Source organism: Piliocolobus tephrosceles, chromosome 15 (genome assembly GCF_002776525.5).
Source record: "Piliocolobus tephrosceles isolate RC106 chromosome 15, ASM277652v3, whole genome shotgun sequence".
Lineage (NCBI taxonomy): Eukaryota > Metazoa > Chordata > Mammalia > Primates > Cercopithecidae > Piliocolobus > Piliocolobus tephrosceles.
Genome location: NC_045448.1, coordinates 60,879,247 through 60,902,685, shown reverse-complemented (window position 1 = coordinate 60,902,685; position 23,439 = coordinate 60,879,247). Strand labels below are relative to the sequence as shown.

General features: G+C 42.4%; 1 protein-coding gene across 9 annotated transcripts in view; it reads left to right on the top strand.

The window, feature by feature from the left end:
• Positions 1-23,134, top strand: part of BCL11A (BAF chromatin remodeling complex subunit BCL11A) — a 100,996-nt gene extending 77,862 nt beyond the window's left edge. For 3 of the 9 annotated variants that reach the window (XM_023228287.2, XM_023228286.2, XM_023228288.1), the window contains 3 exons: positions 7,397-7,498; positions 12,816-14,838; positions 22,626-23,134. In XM_023228287.2, the coding sequence (XP_023084055.1) occupies positions 7,397-7,498; positions 12,816-14,836 (2,123 nt within the window). In that variant the 3' untranslated portion in view covers positions 14,837-14,838; positions 22,626-23,134. The remainder of the gene's footprint in view (positions 1-7,396; positions 7,499-12,815; positions 14,839-22,625) is intronic. The other 6 variants (XM_023228290.2, XM_023228291.1, XM_023228293.3 and 3 more) reach the window with 5 other exon arrangements.
• Positions 23,135-23,439: the final 305 nt, after the last annotated feature.

The window sequence follows — 23,439 nt, the reverse complement described above, 5'->3', positions numbered from 1 at the left end:
GGTCTGGACTGGCATGGGAGGCAGGAGAGAGAAGCCACCCGTCTAATCCAGTCTTCTCCTTTTAAAGATGGAAACACTTAGGGCCAGAAAGAAGAAAGGATTTATTCAAGGTCACGAAACAGCTGGTGAGTTGCAGAGTTGGGGCTGCAGAACTTAGGTTCCTGACTTCCCTCTAGCAGTCTCTCCAGAGGAACAAGTCCCTGCTTCCTAAAGGAAGAAAAGAAACTGGGGAGTGGTGGCAGTGGGAATACAGAGAGCAAGGGCATCTCTGAAAGTAGCTCCCAAATAACCTGATAAATACCTCGGACGGAGGCAAGGCTACACCCCTCTCCCTGCCGCCACTACACACAAACATCCTCAACTGAGGATTCAGAGCAGGAGTAAGGGTACCCCTATCCTCACCATGGCTTTGAAAAGAAGAAAGAGGGGAAATTTGGAGGGATGGTCAAGTTGATGATTGAAGAGACAAAGTAGTGTAGGAAAATCTCAATGTTTCTTGCACAGTCATTTGTTGAAAATGTGTCAGCAAGTACAAGCCCATCTTAAACTGGCAATGAGACATCTGAAATAGATTATTTAAGCCAGGGAGGCAGTATTGCAAGGAAGAACATGGCTATCAACACTTGTTTGTCTGACTCAGAGGAATAAAACATAGTAAATTTTGCCTTAGCGGGCCACCCACACTCATTGGGGGAAGAAACAATTGAGGTGGGGGAAAAACAGAACAGATGAACCTTCATGGAGTTTCACAAGAGTCCACATGGCTGTGTCCCTTATTTTCAGAAAATGTGAAATTGGAAAATACGCACTTGTGAAAATGGAAGATGTCACAGAAATCTTCAGAGGATTTATTTAGATGGTCGTATCCTCTGCTGTCAACTGGATGAATCAGTGTGCAATATTTTGATGTGAATGTAACCACCTATTGGGCCCCATTTACTCTGTGCCCACCTTGGGCTTTGCTTCTCTCTGAGCATCTTTACCTGCTTTTTCTTTTTATCTAGGAAATCCTTTCTCTTGGCTCTCCGGGTTTAACTCATAAGTTTTCCTCTTTCCCAAAGCCTCTCTCCCTCCCTTCCAAATGGAAGTAATTTATCTTCCTTTGAATTTCCATAGCAGCTCATCTGTACCTCTCTCATGACACACTTTCTGCATTGGGGTAGAGCAATTTCTGTGCAGGCCTTACCTTTTCTACTAAATGAAGCCTGCTGTGGGAGAATCTGTGTCTGTGTTTTCTTTGTACTGCCCACAGTGGCTAGCCCATTGCTTTGGGCATTGTAGGCACTCAGTAAATATTTGTTGAATGAATGCATGAGAGGTTGAATGAATGCATGAGAGAATGAATGAACGGAATTTATCCTGGGGGACACACATTTTGCATAGTGAGGTATGTGATTAAACAAACAAAACAAATTGTCCTAAGACAATTTGTCTTCTTTATGCAGCTGCCCCTCTCAGTCTCCTAGATAAATTCCACCATTCTAAGGCAGAAGCTTAAAGTATAATAAAAATTTATCTAATTCACGATCAAGTGAAAATACTTTGGGCCCAGAGCCAAAGAATATTATTGGAGTGAACTTTTTTTTTAACACCCTAAATTTAACCAGCTGGAATTCTTTTTTTAAGTACCATCCTATTCAACCTTTTGAAATGAAGGATTTGCCTTTTAGTGGGAAATCTGCATTTCAACACAAAGATGGAACACAATGTCTTTGGCTTAGTTACTCTTCAGAAAAGCAAGACTTTTTTTTTTTTTTTTTTTTTTTTTTGGAATTATATGCTTTGTTTATGTTAAAGACACAGCTTGCAGAAAAATTTTGCTTAGGCCTGACAGATTGGTGGCTGGCATTTTTATAGATAAAGGGTCATGCAAAATGTCATCTCTACTTCTTCCCTTTATTGAGAAAAAGCCTAGGATGAGAACTCTTAAAAGGTGAAGTTAGTAACCCATTGTTTGAATAATCAAGGCTCTGAGAGGATAGCATTGATCAAAAAAGAGTTTTAAAATGAGTGATTGATATTATTTAAAGTCACTGGTGAAGTATCAAGGAATCTAAGGACCATGAGCGAGTTTCTAGAAGAAATTCTGTATTGTAGTGTCTATAATTATTGCTTTCTTTTGTTTTTGCAGAATACACTTTTTAAAGAACATCAGGATTTGGTAAAACCTTAGCCAGTAAAAAAGCAATGAAGGAAAAAAAATGCTCATGTAAATGCTCATTTCTAGAACAAAAGAGAATGCAATTTTGACAATATCAGAAGGTTAATTAAGAAGTCTGTGAGTGATGATAAAGCTGGCACATTTTCATTACAGATTGACACAACTCAAGACACAGGCATAGCTAATGTTTGCTCTATAATACTCTGATAAGTCAGAGAATCTAAGCAAGAAGAACGGGTATCTATGGTAAACATAGGGTCAAGAGCTAGATGCGGCTGAATAGAAAGGACATTTACTTTGCAGTTAGATAAAGAAGCCTCTAGCTTAGACTAGCTGCACTGTTGTTATTTGTGTGACTTGAACCTAGTAATCGGATTCGGAACTGGAATAGGTTCCTTCAGGGTACTTTACAAATGTTCAGGATGCATTTTAAGTGTAGTCTAGAAGGTGGCTACATGGAAGGGCTGAGGGACTTGAGGTATATGAACCGGGAAAGGACTGTAGGGAGTCCTGTATTTTGGCCTGTCACCAATATAGAGACCCCTCCTCAACACAATGTCATCCATTCTCTTTTTGAAGACCCAGGGTGAAAGAAAGGGAGGTCACGGCGTCATGAGATAGCCCACGCCATGTGGGACAGCTCTACTGCTTTTGTGCCTGTCTTACTGAAAAACACAAACAGGGAAATTATCTAAAAACGTATGTTTAGGAAATATATACACATTTAGGAAATATATACACATTCACACACGTACACAGACACGCAGGCACACACATATACACACATGCATGGACACGCTCACACACATGTGCATGCACGCACATGCACACGCTCACACGCGCATGCACACGCTCACACACACGCATGCACACGCTCACATGTATATACACACATGCACATGAGCACGCATGCACACGCTCATACACATATGCACACATGCACTCATATACACACATACGCACACATGCACACGCTCACACATGCACATATACGCTTACATACTCGCACGTGCATGCACACACACATACAGACTTATGCATGCACATGCTCACACACATATACACACACGCTTGCACACACACACACACATACTTTTTAGTGAATAGCACACATCTATATACTCCTGTGGAGAGTCCTGTGGTTTTAGTACCTGTTAAAGTTGGGCTCCCAAAGCACTCATTAAATGTGTTGGAATGATGCTTTTTTGCTTAGCTGTTTTGGGACATTTGGAAATCTGCAGTATTACCTATTGATTAGTAGACAGTAATGTGGCTGTATTACACACCCAGTGATTAGTTTCAGAAACAAATAGCATGTTAATAGTCAAGGAATCTTTGAGATGTTCTTGAGGAAACCAAAAAACTTGATTTAATGACCTTAAATTCCAGGAGCATCCCACTGGGCTTAGAGCTCTGGGTCAAAAGTTGGTATCCAATATATGTAGAAATGTAAAGTGACCAAATGTATAACATTAAATCAAAGCCATTCCCAGTTTGTTGCATATTTTTTAATGAGACCTGAAAAATAAGAGTCATTAGTTTTTAATTCAGCCATAAGGAAACTTTGCAACCTAATAATGTGTAAGGCATTTCTGAGGCCCCAAGTGGAAATGCTGGGTCTAGAGAGACCTTTATGAAATAGAACAGGTTGAAACACCTTCCACCAGAAAAGTGTAAGACACTTGAAAAAACATTGAGACAGAAAAGGGAAATGTGTCCCATCTGAGAGACCAGAAAGGGAAACAAGAGTCCAGTTCCTGCTCTGTCCGTGTGGTTGCTACAGCTGCGTTCTCTGACATGTCGACTTTTATGGAAGCAGTGAGGACACAATCTGTCTGGCACAAGCTGGTTTGGGTGTTGTCTCATGCTAAGAAGGCCCTCAAAGTGATGGAGAGCCTGGACCTGTTCTCTGTCTTTATCAATGACAGACGGAGGGTGGAACCTGAATTTCCTAATGGAGGGACCCTTAAGGATTCCCTAAGCTTAATTTGATTTTGACTGTTCCAGTCCTAAAGGGGGTGGGGTCCTGGACAGGAGGGATAACAGCCTCATGGCCCGTGAGTCTCTGCCCAGGGAATCTCAAAGCTTCCAGCGTTCATACTTCCCTTCCCCTAAGACAGCAGTGCTGATTCAACTTGAGTGTGCATCAGAATCACCTGGAGAATTTATTCATCATAGACTGCTGCTTCCCTGCCCTCAGTTTCTGATTCAGTAAGTCTGAGGTGGTGCCCAAGAATTTGCATTTCCAACAAACTCCCAAGTGATGCTGATCGGGGGTGGGCTTGGGTCTGCACTGTGAGAATCACTTGCCTAAGAGCACCAACAAAGAAATAAAGAGGACATAACTAGATCACCCACTTCCTGGCCAGCAACCAGAGCCCATCTCTGGCTGGGGAGAATGAAAGTGAAGGTGGGAAAAGAAGAGGCCCTCAACCAGGGGCAGCTCTTCCCCCACCCCGCCCCCTGGCCTGGGAAGGCAGAGCTGCTCCTTGAGTTTGACGCTCAGAAGCATTAATTGTGATACTTTACTTTGTCTAAGCCATGATGAAATAATTGAAGGCATCATAGCAAGAAGTTAAGCCCTAGGGAGGCTATTAACAATTTAGCATTTCCAGTTCATGTGGGAATGTCGATTCTACTTACCAAAGAGAATATTATGGATGTGTTTAGTGGAAGAAGCAGCAGAATCAGCTGGGGTCCTCAATTGGCTTTGCTTTGACCCTCTTCCTGGAGGAAGATAAATGCAAGGGTTAGTCTCACAAAGACAGTGTGCTTTTTTCTAAAGTAAATAGCTTCTTAGGCTGATAGAAATGGTTTCAGCTGTCTAATTCTGCAGGGGAAGCAGAGGTGGAGGGTGAACACAGCAAAGGTGAGGCCAGGAGGCCCAGGCAGCAGAGCAGGCCTTGTTTTCCAACTGTGAGACCAAGTCAGTTCATTGGCACCTTCTGAAAGCCCCATATAACACCGCTGGGCTGGACCCTCCCCAGGACTGCTAAGTTCTGCCTAATGGATCAGCAGAAACAGGACCTTCTTATTGGGCAGTGAAGACCACGGTAGTAAGAGCAGAGGGGAAGAGACAGATTCCCAGGAATGATCACTGGATCAGGAGTCAGGAGATGAATTCTAATCTTCACATTGTGGTTAACCATCAGTGTAGCCATGGGCAAGTCGCTTAATTTCTCATGGCCTCAGTTTCCCCATCTGTAAAATGAAGGGACAGACTTGATGATAGCTAAGGTTTTCTACAACTTAGAAAACGAAAACAAAAATAAATGATGCTGCCAGATACTCAGATGAGACCTCACTTTGCCACATGGCCTGACACTATAGAGATCTGGTCCTGCAGTTAGCTTGTTTAGGGCTAATGGGTTTGTAGACGAGTTTGCCAACCAGAAATTCATGCGAGGGGTTAAGCATGGATTAGGTCAGCAGTTCTCCCATTTCTTGCTGGAGGCCTGCTGAAGCACTTCAGGGTCTCTTCCCAGAGTAAGTGGCAGAGAATTTGAAATTAGATGCTCCCCATACAAGGATCCAAGTACCTGTTGCTTTTATGCTGGGATCACAGAGATACCCGGGTTGCGTGTGTTTCCTAAGAAAAGGATGTCTGTTTTGGCAGCAAACTTAGTGAACGGCTGAGGCAAAAACAAGTGCAAAAATGGATTCTCAGATTTCTCATTGAAAAATGCCATGACAAAATCTGTAGTAATTTTACACCACACTCTCAATTCAGTTGACATAAACAGTCAAATGTAGACATACTTGTTTGTTAAGTCCGGTCTTCCTGCTTGTGTTGGTTCACTTTGCGGTTGTTTATTTTGTTTTAGGTCAGAGAGGATGAAATGTCTCTGTAGACGGTCTCAGGCTAGGTGGTGCTTCCACCAGGGCCTCCCTCTGCAGGCCTGGTAACAGCAGACCTATGCTGTCTGTGTAAGAGCCTTCTCAGCAGCACACCATCGTTACCCACCAGGCTCCTCACGAAAGGAAATCTTGTCCCAACTGCCTTGGCTGTGCTTGGCAGTGTGCTCTATATAAGGAGAACAGGATGTATTTTACACTTGAGACCTGCTATCCTAGAGTACAACAACAACACTTCTAAGTGCTCTTAATATTAAGCTAATGGAAAACATACTGTTTATTCACCATCAAAGTCTGTTTTTCTTCTCTCCTGCCCTCCCCAATCATCACGAACTCCAAACCTCTAGAACACACAGAGCGTTTCCTGCACCATCTATCCACCAGTCTGTCTCAAGATGGACAACTACATGGTTAGTTAGCTAGAGGAGGACTTGGAAAAGCTAGGCACTTACCACATAAACCATAAAATCCCCAGACTGCACAAACCAAATTTTCCTCTTCTCAAAAAAATCTCAGTGCTAGAAATGTTTCGTTGACTATCAGATTCATTTTAGTAGTGTGAAAAGTCACTTGTCTTCACCAGAGTGCAACAAAGTGCAATAAAATGGTGAAGGTGGGCCAGGGTTTCTGGGTGCTGGTATTATTGGAATGCTGGTTCTTTCCTTGTCATGTAATGGCCAAAGTTATTTGGACCCCAGAAGTCTAATCTTTATCCTCCATTGCTTTGTATTGTGAGAAGCCACGTCTGTATAGGGTTTCCCATTGACAGGACTCTAGAGTATGGCCCAGGTCAGTCCAGAAATGCCCAAGGTTCCCCTGTCACTGAAGGCTCTATCATAAATATAGCATGGGAAGAGGGGGGCAGAGGGACAGAGAAAGCAGAATGGGACTCTGTCCCATAAAAAACGGTTCACAAATCTACTCATTTCCTATCAGCATTTTGTTTTTTGCCTGGGTTTGTCTATAAAGTAAAGTTAATGTATGCATGTAAACCAGCCTTGCAGATAACGCCCCCCCCCCCCGCCATGTTTCCAGGCTACCCACAATATTACCAGTTTTCCCCTTGCTGTTTACACATCTCTTTCCACAAGACAATAATCAAACAACAAATAAACAAGCAAATGAACTAAAGACCACCTCTCCCCATTCCTAAAACAAACCCTTTTCCTTTTGTCAAAAAGACCGAAATTGAAAACAAAACAGAAACTGTGGGAAATAACTCTCCACTCTTCTTTTGTTTCAGGCCTTGGGCCTGTTAACTATCTGCAAGGCTGTTGTAATGATGTTAATCTGTTTTAATGGAATTGAAATGTGATATCCTGTGGTTTACGATGCACGTTGTTTGTAGCTGTAGTGCTTGATTTTGGGTTTCTTTCACAGATAAACTTCTGCACTGGAGGGGCCTCTCCTCCCCTCGTTCTGCACATGGAGCTCTAATCCCCACGCCCGGGATGAGTGCAGAATATGCCCCGCAGGGTATTTGTAAGTTGAGCCTTATTTCTTCTACAAATGTCCATGTGTATAGAGATGACAGTTTCTGGAAATTGCCCTTACTTTTTAAGTACTGAACAGAGTTACTTCCAAAATAGATTGTCATATGTATTATTCCATTACTCACTTGGCAGACGCTCCCCACTCCACTCAGCCCCAGAGGGACTTCTTGCCTCCCCTTTTTCTTTCCTCACTGGAGACTGGGAGCTGAAAGTAGCTCACCCCTGTGGGTCTTCTCCCCAGGGTCTTGTCTGGCTCCATGGCTAGTGATTGAATATGCCTGTGCCTTTGGAGCCCATTTTATTACTGGACATTCACTCCTGTGGCCTCATTTAGGACTTCGGGTGTAGTCCAATGCACACATCTTTAGCCAAGGCCAGAATCAAAAGCAGTCAGTTTAGGGTTATTCCAGAGTTATTCGAATACATATTCCTTATGTATTTACATGTGTATTTGTACATAGTATATTTTATATATACATGATCACACATAATTTTGACTTACTTTTCTCCTAGTTTTAGAGGAAAATGCACATCATTGTAGTTAAAGTGTGAAGGTTCTACTATCACCACCACCACCACTACCACCACCACCACCACCACCATCACCACCACCACCACCACCACCACCACCATCATATTCACCACCACCACCATCACCACCACCGCCACCACCACCACCACCACCACCATCACCACCACCACCATTTACTTGTTCAAGCGAGCTTTTAGAGTAGGGACCATTTTATGAAACTTAAATTTGTCCATTTATACAAATGTTTTCTGAAAGATATTGTTTTAGAAAATAATACGATTTGCTTCTCTGTGTAGGAAGACATGGTATGAATCATGCATGGCTAAAAGGTTGGGGGGTGGGCAGTGATTCCGCCCTAAACATGGAAAAGCAGGTTCAAGAAGAAAAGAAGTGTGACCTCTAATTTTTATTTGAAAGTAAATGAAAAATAACCTGCTGTGGAAAGAAAAAAAAAAAAGAAAAAGAAAAGGAAAAGGGTCATGGAAAGAGAATAACAAAGAGCAAGATGCCAGAGTTAAGGCTCTAAGGGGGACTGTTTTTAGATGGGAGGGAAACGACACTTATCCATCTTGTAAATGGTATCTGAAGAGCAGGGCATGCACCCTGAGACCAGATTCAAAGCCAGTTGTTTATTTTTGTTAACTCCTAGGTAATCCTAGGTAACAAAGAGTTATTGTGTGAATTTCATAAGCCCTCAGGTCCTGAGGGCTGGGTGGTTCAGGGGTTAAAAGCACCTCATCTGCCCCCCTCCCCCAAGCTGGGCCTAAGCCTGGGTTAGGTCACAGATTGCAGAGGGTTTAGGGGGTTGGACACACGGTTTCTAGTCCCTGCATGCTGGCTGGGTGGGGAGAGCTCTCCTGTTGCTGGGGGCGTCTGGGGCCTGCATGGGGCTGTGGGAATGGAGCCACTTTTGGAGGGCAGGGAGAGAAGGCAGTTGAACAGTTGAGAGGAGGGTGGAGTTGAGAGGCCAAGGGCTGCTGGCCAGGGAAACATAGGTCTGTGTCTTCAGCCTGGTCTTCCTGAGGGCCGGGAGTTTGATTTGACTGGTAGGAAAGTCTGAGCTTGATAGGGAACCCCTGTCCTCTCCCACCTTCCCACAAAGGGAGGGTACGTAGTTTACTGGTGCCTCTGCCGGCAGGACCAGTTTAGGAGTGACCAGAACAAGGTATGTGGAAATGGGTTGGGGGGGTCCAGAAAGCTCTAGAACAAACCTGATGCCCATTCCACTTGGCAGCATTAACCTGCTGCCCCCGGCTTCTAGAGCTCATAGCACTTCCCTTCGGCCGCCCTGCTGTGTGCCAGTCACCCCTGCTCTTTCACTACAGCCTCCTTTTGGCCTGGGGTAAGGCCTGGACTGGGACCTTCTCTGGAAGCCGTTCAGGGTGTGTAATGTGGTTAGTCATTACCCTCGGTAATTAATCACCCCTGGTAGTAATGAAAACTCACATTCATGTTGGACCTGATAGTTTACAGAGGGCTTTTATATACTTCTGTTATTTGAACCTCCCAACAATTCTTTACAGGTACTGTTTTTATGTTCATTTTACAGATAGGAATTCTAAAACTCAGAGAAATCAAATGACTATCCCAGAGTTACAAGCTGGTGAATAATAGAGCTAGGGCTCCCATCTCAGGCCTCCTTTTTCACGTTGGTGACATACTAGAAATGGGGGTCATTCCTTCCCATAAAGTAACATGAAATAAGATAAAAGTCAGTAGGTGGGCTAATAGCTGATTTTAACCCTTTTGATGCCTCAAGTTCCTATGCTTAGGGGCCAGGTATCAGTTTATTGCTCTAAATCAAAACAATCCCTGTAAATGCCCAATGAGGCTCTCAAATTGAGAAGTTGATTTTCATCAGAGTAAATGAAGAATATTATTATATTTTACACATCAATAAATCAATGTAGCCCTAATTTTGCCACACAGGAAATCAATTCTGGTCTTTCTAAATCATCAAAGATGTTATGAACAAAGTAATTTCACAAATTATGGCAAGTAACACATTTATTGATGACTGCAGTTTAGGAATTTAGAATCTGTGAGCATTGTAATATAATATGGTACACCGGCACAAGCTGAGTGAAATACAGATTATATGGTGAAATTGTAATGCATCATTTGCTATTAGTGGACTGGTAATAATTACCAGTTTCAAAGCAGCTCTCTCCATGTAATCTTTAGTCTCAATCGTAACAGCCCTTCTCATTGACATTATGATTACACTAGCTGCCCTCATGATCTAGAATATCTAGTTGATGGGAATACTAAAATGCGATAGTGAAAACTGTATGTTGTATGCTCATTATAAGATAAAATGCCATTTTCTCTGACCTGATGTATGAGAGAGAGGGAGGATAACATCACAGTGTTAACATACTGTAGCATGATCACATAACTAGCTCTGAAAAAAAGTTTAGGACGCTCAGGGCAGCAAAATAAAATGGACTTTTCTCATTTAAGCCTCTTTGAAAGGATACAAATGAGATCCTTGATGTAGTGCTGTATGCCACAGATTTTGGCATTTGTCAGTGACTACATTCATGGCACATGTGAAACCAGCACCACTAATTATGAGTCCAGTCCTGGATTTCTATCGGTTTTTTTATAAGGTAAAATATAATTTTAAGGCATTTGGAGTGATGAACGTGTTAAGGACTTGCATTATCAGACAAATCTTTTTACTTGCCCCACTCACATTGTCAGGCTAAATGGGTATGATAGTCATGCAGAGACCTAGGGAGGACAAGGAGGAAGCCACAGAGGATCATGTAGTTGGAACCAGATAGTTTTTTTCCAGCCTATTTGGGACCCAAGTCATTGTTCAACAACAACAAAAAATTTATGAAAATGCTCTCAATGAAGCTTTTTATTTCCCTTTGAAGAGAGGAGGCAAACAAAAATAGGCAGATAATGTGATACTAATGTCAGCGTTTTCTTTCAAAATCTTTCTGCCTTTTTTCCCCCTTCCACATTAGACAAATGTTTGAAATCTAATTTTGGTATCTTACCATCTAATCTTGTTTAAGAGATTTACCCAGGAGTGGGATATATTGAGTGGGATTATAAATGCATTGTAAAGTAAATTACAAGGTCAGGGCAGGAGTCCATTATTTAGACAAGTGCTTGAGCAAGGCTGGCTTGTTTTGGAATACCAGTGTTTGGGGGCTCCTGAGAAGACCCTGCCGGCTTTTCTTTCTGACTTGCTAAATGGAGGCATCATATAATTGATTAATTCCTCATTCTCACTATTAACCTCCCTGGTAGATTTTTATTTTTTTTTCCCTTCTTAGAAAGTTGACTGACAAATACTAGCTGTGGCCTTAAGGAACTCTTGTAGCCTTTCTTGTAAAAGGAGAAAAGTTTGTTATTTCTCAGTTGTATTTTAAGGTTTTTTTCAGAATCCCTGGGAAGTTTTCTGTTTTTCTCATCCTTGTCCTTTGGCTACCATTACTTCTGCCCTTTTTAATGTTGTAGTTGACTAGTAAACTGTTGGTTAGTTATTCCATATATATATATTTAATTTAGCTATCTCCCCATATATATTTAATTTAGCCATCTCCCCAAATGAAAGATTTTGTGAAGTCAAGCTGGCCCTTCTTTGCCAAAGTGGCATTTACCACTCTTGGGTTCTTTTCAGCAAGGGAAATAATGTGACTTAAGCAGGGCCCCTCTCCAGACGGCTTGGCTACTGGCCAGAGTTGACTAGCTGAACTGTATCTTTCTGTTTCTTTCTCAACTGGAGCTGAGTCTCAGCCGAGGGCGCAGGATGTTGTATAATTTGGTTCACGTTGTTAGCCTCTCAAAATAATGAGGAGGAGGATAGTGTAGCATTTCTCAGCCTGCTGCCTGTCATGGTGCTGGCTGCTTTAACTGTTCCTTAAACTAGGATGCTGTGTCTGCTTAAGTCGGCACCAGCCACTCCTCCTAACTTTTCCAGACTTGCATTTGTCTGACTGGGGGACAACTCCTAAAGATTGGATACAGCCTATCCATTAAATCTGAATGAAGTTTTTCTTTCAGATTTTTAAACATTCTTTGAGATAAAAATGGGCGTCCCCATGGGGTGTTGTGGAACCAAAATTGGGACTCACTGATCCTCCCACAGTCTGGGATATGAGAATGTTGCTAGTCTTTTTTCCATGGAAGTATTTTATGAGTACCCTCTCATTTTAACAATATCAACAGTTAGTGTGTTTCAGACTAAGACTGAAAGCATCTCTAGGGCCATATAACATTGTAGTCAGTTGACCTTCTCCCCCTTTTTTGAATCTCTATGAAATGTTTGCCTATTTAGAAAGTTCACCTGCCACCCAGGGGGGAATAGAAAGCTGGGATTTAGGAAGCCAAAAAGTTTCCTTGGGTTACCTTGTCCAAGTTTCTCACTTAACAAAGAGGAAACAGAGGCACATGGAGATGAGATGGCTTGCCCCAAACTACAGCTGATGGGACTGGAAAGTTTAGAAGACATTTGTTGAGGTGCCTAGAATGTAGGGACCTTCATCCTCAAGCCAGAACAGGCCAGGATTTTTCTGCTTTGGGGATTGGATATCAAATTCCTAGAACTGAGTTTAATGACAGGAAGACTGATTGGACCAATATTTACTGGGTACCCATGCTCAGACGTGCCAGGCACAGGGGTAGGTCAGTGAGGGTTTAGGCCTTGGGGTTGAGGGGTGGGGGTAGGGAAGGCTGGAGGTGGAACATAAATAAGCAATTGCTGATGCCCGCCTCAGTGATTAAACATTGATGTTGGTGTTGTATTATTTTGCAGGTAAAGATGAGCCCAGCAGCTACACATGTACAACTTGCAAACAGCCATTCACCAGTGCATGGTTTCTCTTGCAACACGCACAGAACACTCATGGATTAAGAATCTACTTAGAAAGCGAACACGGAAGTCCCCTGACCCCGCGGGTTGGTATCCCTTCAGGACTAGGTGCAGAATGTCCTTCCCAGCCACCTCTCCATGGGATTCATATTGCAGACAATAACCCCTTTAACCTGCTAAGAATACCAGGATCAGTATCGAGAGAGGCTTCCGGCCTGGCAGAAGGGCGCTTTCCACCCACTCCCCCCCTGTTTAGTCCACCACCGAGACATCACTTGGACCCCCACCGCATAGAGCGCCTGGGGGCGGAAGAGATGGCCCTGGCCACCCATCACCCGAGTGCCTTTGACAGGGTGCTGCGGTTGAATCCAATGGCTATGGAGCCTCCCGCCATGGATTTCTCTAGGAGACTTAGAGAGCTGGCAGGGAACACGTCTAGCCCACCGCTGTCCCCAGGCCGGCCCAGCCCTATGCAAAGGTTACTGCAACCATTCCAGCCAGGTAGCAAGCCGCCCTTCCTGGCGACGCCCCCCCTCCCTCCTCTGCAATCCGCCCCTCCTCCCTCCCAGCCCCCGGTCAAGTCCAAGTCATGCGAGTTCTGCGGCAAGACGTTCAAATTTCAGAGCAACCTGGTGGTGCACCGGCGCAGCCACACGGGCGAGAAGCCCTACAAGTGTAACCTGTGCGACCACGCGTGTACCCAGGCCAGCAAGCTGAAGCGTCACATGAAGACGCACATGCACAAATCGTCCCCCATGACGGTCAAGTCCGACGACGGTCTCTCTACCGCCAGCTCCCCGGAACCCGGCACCAGCGACCTGGTGGGCAGCGCCAGCAGCGCGCTCAAGTCCGTGGTGGCCAAGTTCAAGAGCGAGAACGACCCCAACCTGATCCCGGAGAACGGGGATGAGGAGGAAGAGGAGGACGACGAGGAAGAGGAAGAAGAGGAGGAAGAGGAGGAGGAGGAGCTGACGGAGAGCGAGAGGGTGGACTACGGCTTCGGGCTGAGCCTGGAGGCGGCGCGCCACCACGAGAACAGCTCGCGGGGCGCGGTGGTGGGCGTGGGCGACGAGAGCCGCGCCCTGCCCGACGTCATGCAGGGCATGGTGCTCAGCTCCATGCAGCACTTCAGCGAGGCCTTCCACCAGGTCCTGGGCGAGAAGCATAAGCGCGGCCACCTGGCCGAGGCCGAGGGCCACAGGGACACTTGCGACGAAGACTCGGTGGCCGGCGAGTCGGACCGCATAGACGATGGCACTGTTAACGGCCGTGGCTGCTCCCCGGGCGAGTCGGCCTCGGGGGGCCTGTCCAAAAAGCTGCTGCTGGGCAGCCCCAGCTCGCTGAGCCCCTTCTCTAAGCGCATCAAGCTCGAGAAGGAGTTCGACCTGCCCCCGGCAGCAATGCCCAACACGGAGAACGTGTACTCGCAGTGGCTCGCCGGCTACGCGGCCTCCAGGCAGCTCAAAGATCCCTTCCTTAGCTTCGGAGACTCCAGACAATCGCCTTTTGCCTCCTCGTCGGAGCACTCCTCGGAGAACGGGAGCTTGCGCTTCTCCACACCGCCCGGGGAGCTGGACGGAGGGATCTCGGGGCGCAGCGGCACGGGAAGTGGAGGGAGCACGCCCCATATTAGTGGTCCGGGCCCGGGCAGGCCCAGCTCAAAAGAGGGCAGACGCAGCGACACTTGTGAGTACTGTGGGAAAGTCTTCAAGAACTGTAGCAATCTCACTGTCCACAGGAGAAGCCACACGGGCGAAAGGCCTTATAAATGCGAGCTGTGCAACTATGCCTGTGCCCAGAGTAGCAAGCTCACCAGGCACATGAAAACGCATGGCCAGGTGGGGAAGGACGTTTACAAATGTGAAATTTGTAAGATGCCTTTTAGCGTGTACAGTACCCTGGAGAAACACATGAAAAAATGGCACAGTGATCGAGTGTTGAATAATGATATAAAAACTGAATAGAGGTATATTAATACCCCTCCCTCACTCCCACCTGACACCCCCTTTTTCACCACTCCCCTTCCCCATCGCCCTCCAGCCCCACTCCCTGTAGGATTTTTTTCTAGTCCCATGTGATTTAAACAAACAAACAAACAAACAGAAGTAATGAAGCTAAGAATATGAGAGTGCTTGTCACCAGCACACCTGTTTTTTTTTTTTTTTCTTTTTCTTTTTCTTTTTTCTTTTTCCTTTTTTTTCCCTTTATGTTCTCACCGTTTGAATGCATGATCTGTATGGGGCAATACTATTGCATTTTACGCAAACTTTGAGCCTTTCTCTTGTGCAATAATTTACATGTTGTGTATGTTTTTTTTTAAACTTAGACAGCATGTATGGTATGTTATGGCTATTTTAAATTGTCCCTAATTCGTTGCTGAGCAAACATGTTGCTGTTTCCAGTTCCGTTCTGAGAGAAAAAGAGAGAGAGAGAAAAAGACCATGCTGCATACATTCTGTAATACATATCATGTACAGTTTTATTTTATAACGTGAGGAGGAAAAACAGTCTTTGGATTAACCCTCTATAGACAGAATAGATAGCACGGAAAAAAAATCTCTATGAGCTAAATGTCTGTCTCTAAAGGGTTAAATGTATCAATTGGAGAGGAAGAAGAAAAGGCCTTGAATTGACAAACTAACAGTAAAACAGAACAAGTTTATTCTATCATTTGGTTTTAAAATATGAGTGCCTTGGATCTATTAAAACCACATTGATGGTTCTTTCTACTTGTTATAAACTTGTAGCTTAATTCAGCATTGGGTGAGGTAATAAACCTTAGGAACTAGCATATAATTCTATATTGTATTTCTCACAACAATGGCTACCTAAAAATATGACCCATTATGTCCTAGTTAATCATCATTTTTCCTTTAGTTTAATTTTATAAACAAAACTGATTATACCAGTATAAAAGCTACTTTGCTCCTGGTGAGAGCTTAAAAGAAATGGGCTGTTTTGCCCAAAGTTTTATTTTTTTTTAAACAGTGATTAAATTGAATGTGTAATGTGCAAAAGCCCTGGAACGCAATTAAATACACTAGTAAGGAGTTCATTTTATGAAGATATTTGCTTTAATGATGTCTGTTTAAAAATTCTGGCACCAAAAGAAATAGATCCGGATCTACTTGGTTGTCAAGTGGACAATCAAATGATAAACTTTAAGACCTTGGATACCATATTGAAAGGAAGAGGCTGACAATAAGGTTTGACAGAGGGGAACAGAAGAAAATAATATGATTTATTAGCACAACGTGGTATTATTTGCCATTTAAAACTAGAACAGGTATATAAGCTAATATTGATACAATGATGATTAACTATGAATTCTTAAGACTTGCGTTTAAATGTGACATTCTTAAAAAAAGAAGAGAAAGAATTTTAAGAGTAGCAGTATATATGTCTGTGCTCCCTAAAAGTTGTACTTCATTTCTTTTCCATACACTGTGTGCTATTTGTGTTAACATGGAAGAGGATTCATTGTTTTTGTTTTTATTTTTTTAATTTTTTCTTTTTTATTAAGCTAGCATCTGCCCCAGTTGGTGTTCAAATAGCACTTGACTCTGCCTGTGATATCTGTATCTTTTCTCTAATCAGAGATACAGAGGTTGAGTATAAAATAAACCTGCTCAGATAGGACAATTAAGTGCACTGTACAATTTTCCCAGTTTACAGGTCTATACTTAAGGGAAAAGTTGCAAGAATGCTGAAAAAAAAATTGAACACAATCTCATTGAGGAGCATTTTTAAAAAACTAAAAAAAAAAAAAAAACTTTGCCAGCCATTTACTTGACTATCGAGCTTACTTACTTGGACGCAACATTGCAAGCGCTGTGAATGGAAACAGAATACACTTAACATAGAAATGAATGATTGCTTTCGCTTCTACAGTGCAAGGATTTTTTTGTACAAAACTTTTTTAAATATAAATGTTAAGAAAAAATTTTTTTAAAAAACACTTCATTATGTTTAGGGGGGAACTGCATTTTAGGGTTCCATTGTCTCGGTGGTGTTACAAGACTTGTTATCCATTTAAAAATGGTAGTGGAAATTCTATGCCTTGGATACACACCGCTCTTCAGGTTGTAAAAAAAAAAAAAAAAAAACATACATTGGGGAAAGGTTTAAGATTATATAGTACTTAAATATAGGAAAATGCACACTCATGTTGATTCCTATGCTAAAATACATTTATGGTCTTTTTTCTGTATTTCTAGAATGGTATTTGAATTAAATGTTCATCTAGTGTTAGGCACTATAGTATTTATATTGAAGCTTGTATTTTTAACTGTTGCTTGTTCTCTTAAAAGGTATCAATGTACCTTTTTCGGTAGTGGAAAAAAAAAAAAAAAGACAGGCTGCCACAGTATATTTTTTTAATTTGGCAGGATAATATACTGCAAATTATTTGTATGCTTCAAAAAAAAGAGAGAAACAAAAACGTGTGACATTACAGATGAGAAGCCATATAATGGCGGTTTGGGGGAGCCTGCTAGAATGTCACATGGATGGCTGTCATAGGGGTTGTACATATCCTTTTTTGTTCCTTTTTCCTGCTGCCATACTGTATGCAGTACTGCAAGCTAATAACGTTGGTTTGTTATGTAGTGTGCTTTTTGTCCCTTTCCTTCTATCACCCTACATTCCAGCATCTTACCTTCATATGCAGTAAAAGAAAGAAAGAAAAAAAAAGGAAAAAAAAAACAAAAAAAACAATGTTTTGCAGTTTTTTTCATTGCCAAAAACTAAATGGTGCTTTATATTTAGATTGGAAAGAATTTCATATGCAAAGCATATTAAAGAGAAAGCCCGCTTTAGTCAATACTTTTTTGTAAATGGCAATGCAGAATATTTTGTTATTGGCCTTTTCTATTCCTGTAATGAAAGCTGTTTGTCGTAACTTGAAATTTTATCTTTTACTATGGGAGTCACTATTTATTATTGCTTATGTGCCCTGTTCAAAACAGAGGCACTTAATTTGATCTTTTATTTTTCTTTGTTTTTATTTTTTTTTTATTTAGATGACCAAAGGTCATTACAACCTGGCTTTTTATTGTATTTGTTTCTGGTCTTTGTTAAGTTCTATTGGAAAAACCACTGTCTGTGTTTTTTTGGCAGTTGTCTGCATTAACCTGTTCATACACCCATTTTGTCCCTTTATTGAAAAAAATAAAAAAAATTAAAGTACACATTGTAAGCTTCTTGTGTCCTCATTTGACACACTCTGTAAATTACTTTCAAGAAAATAACAGGTTTTAAGAGAAGGCCAGTCAGTCTTTTTCAGGATTATTTCTATGGGCATTCTGATGCGTGTATTATACCCTAAAGGAACATAAAGTACTTACTATATTAAAATAGACATACCTCAAACCCTGGACATAGTTTTAAGGCTTTACAGTTCTAGAATAGTTTTAAGAAATGGAAGGTGTTTTCAGTCTGATGTTAAAAACTTACTCCATCTCTTAGCAGAAATCCATTCAAATATAAGTGAAAAAACTTGCTGGTAATAGCATCTTAAACTTTTATTTCCTTTAAATTTTTTGCTGTTCTTGTTGTCTAAAAGTTCTTTTCTATTCTCCCATCCTTGCTTTATCTTAGAACATAATGTAAAAAAAAAAAAAATATATATATATATATGTATATTTAAATCAGCTCTTTGGTTTCCATGTAAGAGTCTTTTCTTGTAACAAAATAACCCCACTTATCAAATCTAAAAATCTGGAAACAAAGGCATCAGGTTTTGTTTTTTGTTTTTTGTTTCTTTTAAAAGAGGGAGAAAGAAAGAGAGAGAGAGAGAGAGAAAAGAAAAGAAAGCAGCCACTAGGGGTTTAGTCAGACATAGTGAAATCTTTGGAATCAGCCACTGATTTCCTGAGATGCATAGTGGTTTGCCTTGTGGTTCTGAGATCCCAGGAACCCTAGATGCTACAGATTACTTTAGGTGTTTTGATAGGGTCTTCCTGGATGACAGCAAATAAGGGCGGGAATACCCTTCAGTTATCTTCTGACCAGCCAGTGAGATCTATTTTAAAAATCCTTCCTTAGAAATCTGTGTTGTCAATTTTACAAATACTGCATGTTGCAGCATCTATTTGCTTTACTAAACACATACCTCTGTGATATCGTCTCCCTGTTCCCAGTGTAGATGAACGAATACGACATTGTTCTTATTTTTGTAAAAAACCAAAACAAAAGCTGTTCTGTTGTCTTCTTGTGGTAGCATTTTTTTTGTCGCTCAGTTCTTATGCCCTAGTGCCTGTGAGGTGGCCTTTTCATGTCATGCCTTTTATCTGAGGCAAGAATAGTTTTATCTTTCTAAAGTGTAGAGAAAGTCAATGTTTTCTGAAAAGCCAGTTTGGGTGGGAAGGAGAGAGTGGGGCTAGAGGAATCCACTGAGAAAGGATGTTGGAGAACATTACATAGGAGCTGGGGTGGGGTTGGCGTGCGGTACCTTGAGAACTTGATGTTTGTCACTGAACTTAGAAAAGATATACTGTATGTGTTTTGGATTAGGTTTCTCCAAAACTGAACCCAAAATGCTGCTCAAGACAGATAGAAATAATTCCCCAGTGCCGTGCCAGCTTTAGATGTGGTGACTTCGACTCCACCATATTAAATGTCCATAAAACCTCTGTGTGTCCCTATTACTCTTTTATTAGGAGCTATGAGTGCAACTGTGCAGGTTTTATATACAGTATTCATTTTAATTTCTCAGTATATGATGCTCTTAGCGTAATTAGGTTTTGCATCCTGACAGACAGAATTAATGGTGGATATTGTATACTTGTCTGTTCAAATTTCTTAAATCAAATGGGGAATGGGGAGGAGTGCAAACATCTGGTGATAAATCACAGATTATGTTTGATTTACATGGTCCCAAAGTTAAATAAATTTATTGGGAGATGGGTTCTTCAGGTTACTCAGTCTCCTGACTTATTGAAATCTTCTGATAAAATATTATTTCTGAAGCTGATGAACAATAGAAGCATGAGAACCTAGCCAACATGAATATCATTTATAAATGACACTTTGTATCCAGAACTCTAAAATTTAAAACCGTAATATAAAATAACATACAAATTTCCAACAGTAAGATGAATTCATGATCTATTTTTTTTTTAATGAGGAACTACTAAGAATATTAATATCTCTTAAAATCCTCAAGTAAGTTTTCGTAACAGGCTTGACGTGCTGATGGAATGTTTCCTACATACCTGAACTCCTGATGCTTAAAATGTTCTTTTAAATCTTCATTTGAGAACAACTTAATAAACAGGAATACAGCAAATTCTATTTCTCACAGATTTTACACCAGAAACTCTTCCAGTGCCTATATTACCTCCTTCCTGAACCCATTTGCTATCCTTTCTTTGTTTAGGACCTACAAAAGGGCTGGAACCAACACGTTACAAAGGTTACTAAGAAGTGAGGTGAACACAGTTCTTCATTTGCACTGGCCGTGGCAGGAAGTATGAAGTAGTTGAGTTTTTCCCAGGGCATTCTGTAGATATAGAACTGTTTATTTAAATACCGTTTTTGTATATGCAATAAGTACATATTGTATATATTCATAATGCTAGAAGTGAGAATTTGAAAGGAAGTGGCGGGAGGTGGCTTAGGTATAATTCCAATTGGAGAAATAAGGAAATGAGGTGGTTTATTCAAGACACAGTTTGCTGAAAAGTACTGGGATTATTTCGGGCCTTCCTGAAAAGGAGTTGAGAAGCCTCAGGCCCCATCCTCTCCTGCTTGTAGCCCTTTGCTCACAGAGACTGAGGGAGGAAATACAGTGTTTTCTTGTTTTAAGTCTCTTTCCCCCTCCGTACACACACGAACATGACTTCTTATGACTGTGTTGTAACTGTGTGTTCCTCATTACGATTCTGTTACTCCATTGTCCCTGGGCCTGGTGTGTTCAGGAATGTACCCATCCCATTCTCTTTTCTTCAGACAACTTCCTGTGAAAAAAACTGTGGGAACTTTGCCGATATGAGGATGGGATTGGCAGAGTTCTCTCAACCTGCTTGGAAAAATGTTTCTTAAAAGACTGCTAACTTTTAAAAGGCGTGAACCATCTAGCAGATTTTCCTAGGTGTCTCCTAAAGCCCTGCATCTTTCCCAATTGAGAATAAACAACCCATTGTTAGAGAAATGGACATCAGAACACATAGAGGGAATTGAGATGATGTGTATTTACTCTAGGGCTGCTATAGCTATGAACTGTGGACATGGGTTGTCGGGTGTGCACTTCTGCTTGCTGGCATCTCCTTATCCCATTAGCCTGCTGTTTCATTTACTACATACAGCACGTGGGCAGTGACTCAGCCTTTAGTGGGTGGGACTGTTTCTCTCTCTCTCTCTCTTTCTCTCTCTCTCTCTATTTCCCAGTGTCATCTGCAGTCATGGGATACCATTAATTCCTCCCTTCCAAATGGGAAAGAGACCAATCCAGTTCACATGGGTCATTGTACTTAAGAACCTAAACTTGGCTGAACACAGCTCGATGGTTGATCCAAATACTGTTTTTCCTTTCTGTAAAGTGGCAAAAACTATTTCAAGGGAGCACGTGTATCAGATCTTTCATAGGGATGGTAGAAGAGGCAAATTAAGCCATTTCCCCAAGTGTCCTCTAAAGCGGGAGCCCCTAAACCCATATAGGGGGCTGTGCTTTTTAAAATAGCTGTGAACGTGGAACATGCCCATGATATACTTTGTCTATTAGGGCTTTGAATATTGGTAGCAGGTTGGACGAAGGGGTTTGATTGGGGTTTCAGCTAAAGGGGCCTCGACGACAGTGACTTAGCGCTGGACTGGGAATGGGATTCCCCAGAACCCACCTGGACACAGCATGCCCCTCAGCCCAGGTCTCCGCTGCTCTGCTCAGGGGTGGGATGCGTGAGAGCAGCTGAGCTCCAGACCCCGGGCCTCCTGCGGCGCCAAGTCAGGGGAGAGGAGGCCCCAGGCCCCTGCTTCGGGTCGCCGTGGCAACGAGGCCTGGAATGCCACAATGGTAGCCCTCTTCCTCGGCACATCCGGACTCCCAGTTCTGCTGCTTCAAGTCAATGTCCACAGCAAGGGAGGAACCCCGGAGGAAAATAACCACTCCCTTCTTCCCTTCACCATTGCCTTCCCCCTTCCAAAAAAGAAAAGAAAACTGCATGTTTGAAAGAAACTACAGGCAGTTTTTGGTGCAATTTGAGAGCAACTCTTTTGGGTTCTGGTTTTCTCTTCAGAGATTTGTTCGCCTCTTGTAAATCATTGGCTGCTTTGACGTTGGACTTGATGACATTTCATGTTTTCGTTGTGCTGCTTTTACATCAGTTTTGATTTTTTGTTTCTTTATAATTTTATTATTATTTTGAGAAGGTGTCCCCTTTCCCTCCTCCCTCTCCCGCTCTCCTCAACCAAAGGACTGTTTCTTAATCAGTTTTCTCAGTCATAAGGGCAAGTGTTTCCTTCCAGGTGTGTCCCGAGTTTATTAGGACTATCATACAATTGGGCAGGGGTGGGGGGACCTGGGTCCTCCTTGGGGGGACGGAAGGGAGGGAGGCGTGGGAAGACCACTCAGAGGTCAGAGATACTTGGGGAGGGGAGACTGAGTTTGAAATCATGCTTAAGATGCCAGTGGCTCGACCTGTGGTTGGTTTAAGTTCTAATAATTTTTAAAAGCTAGTTAGAGAACAGAAAATCATTGGGCCAAGTCACACCTGTACTTTTTTTTTTCCCCCTCCTCTGTCTCCAACCTCTTTCTAGGTTCTTCACACACCCCCATTCGGCGTAGTACCCAGAGAGCTCAAGATGTGTGGCAGTTTTCGGATGGAAGCTCGAGAGCCCTTAAGTTCTGAGAAAATTTGAAGCCCCCAGGGGCGGGGTGGACGCGTGCCGCCCAGTCGACGTCAGCGTGGTCTGTCATCCTGCTAGTTTGTGATGTTTTCTGACAGTAGCCTCCAAGAAGCCGTTGTGCGAAGACAGAGTCCTGCAGAGTCCTTCCAGCCTGGACCTGCAGTGCCATTTTATTTATATTTTTTAATAAAAAGTAAAAACAAAAAAACAGACCCACATTGGAACAGTGAATCAGTCCCATAGAGAGGGCCCGTGGACCATCGCTGTCATGAGTGATGCCCTGGCCCTTCTGAAACCAGCCAACCTAATTACCCGTGTTGTGGAAATGCGCATGAGTCCCCAACCCCTTGTTTCTATACATTCTATGTTGTCTTTTAAAAAGTGTGCTTAACATTGACACAATAAATGTTGGAGCTTTAGGTGGTGTTTGCTTGTTCTTTTAATTTTTAATGCTTATAAGACAATGCGGCTGCTTATGACTTTGTATTTCTGTACCCGTTTCCTACAGACGCCCATCGGGTGGGTAGGAGGAACAGATTTGAGAAATGGGCAGGAGATGTAGGAGGGGAACTAGGTTACCACTTATCAGATGGCATAAATTTTCAAGGAGAATCAAAATGCAAAACTTGGGAATAAATCATAGCAAGATCATAATTAATGTAGTAGTAGTGTTGCTGTTTATTAATGCTGAAGTGTGGTTTTCCTAACTGTCTGACTTATAATT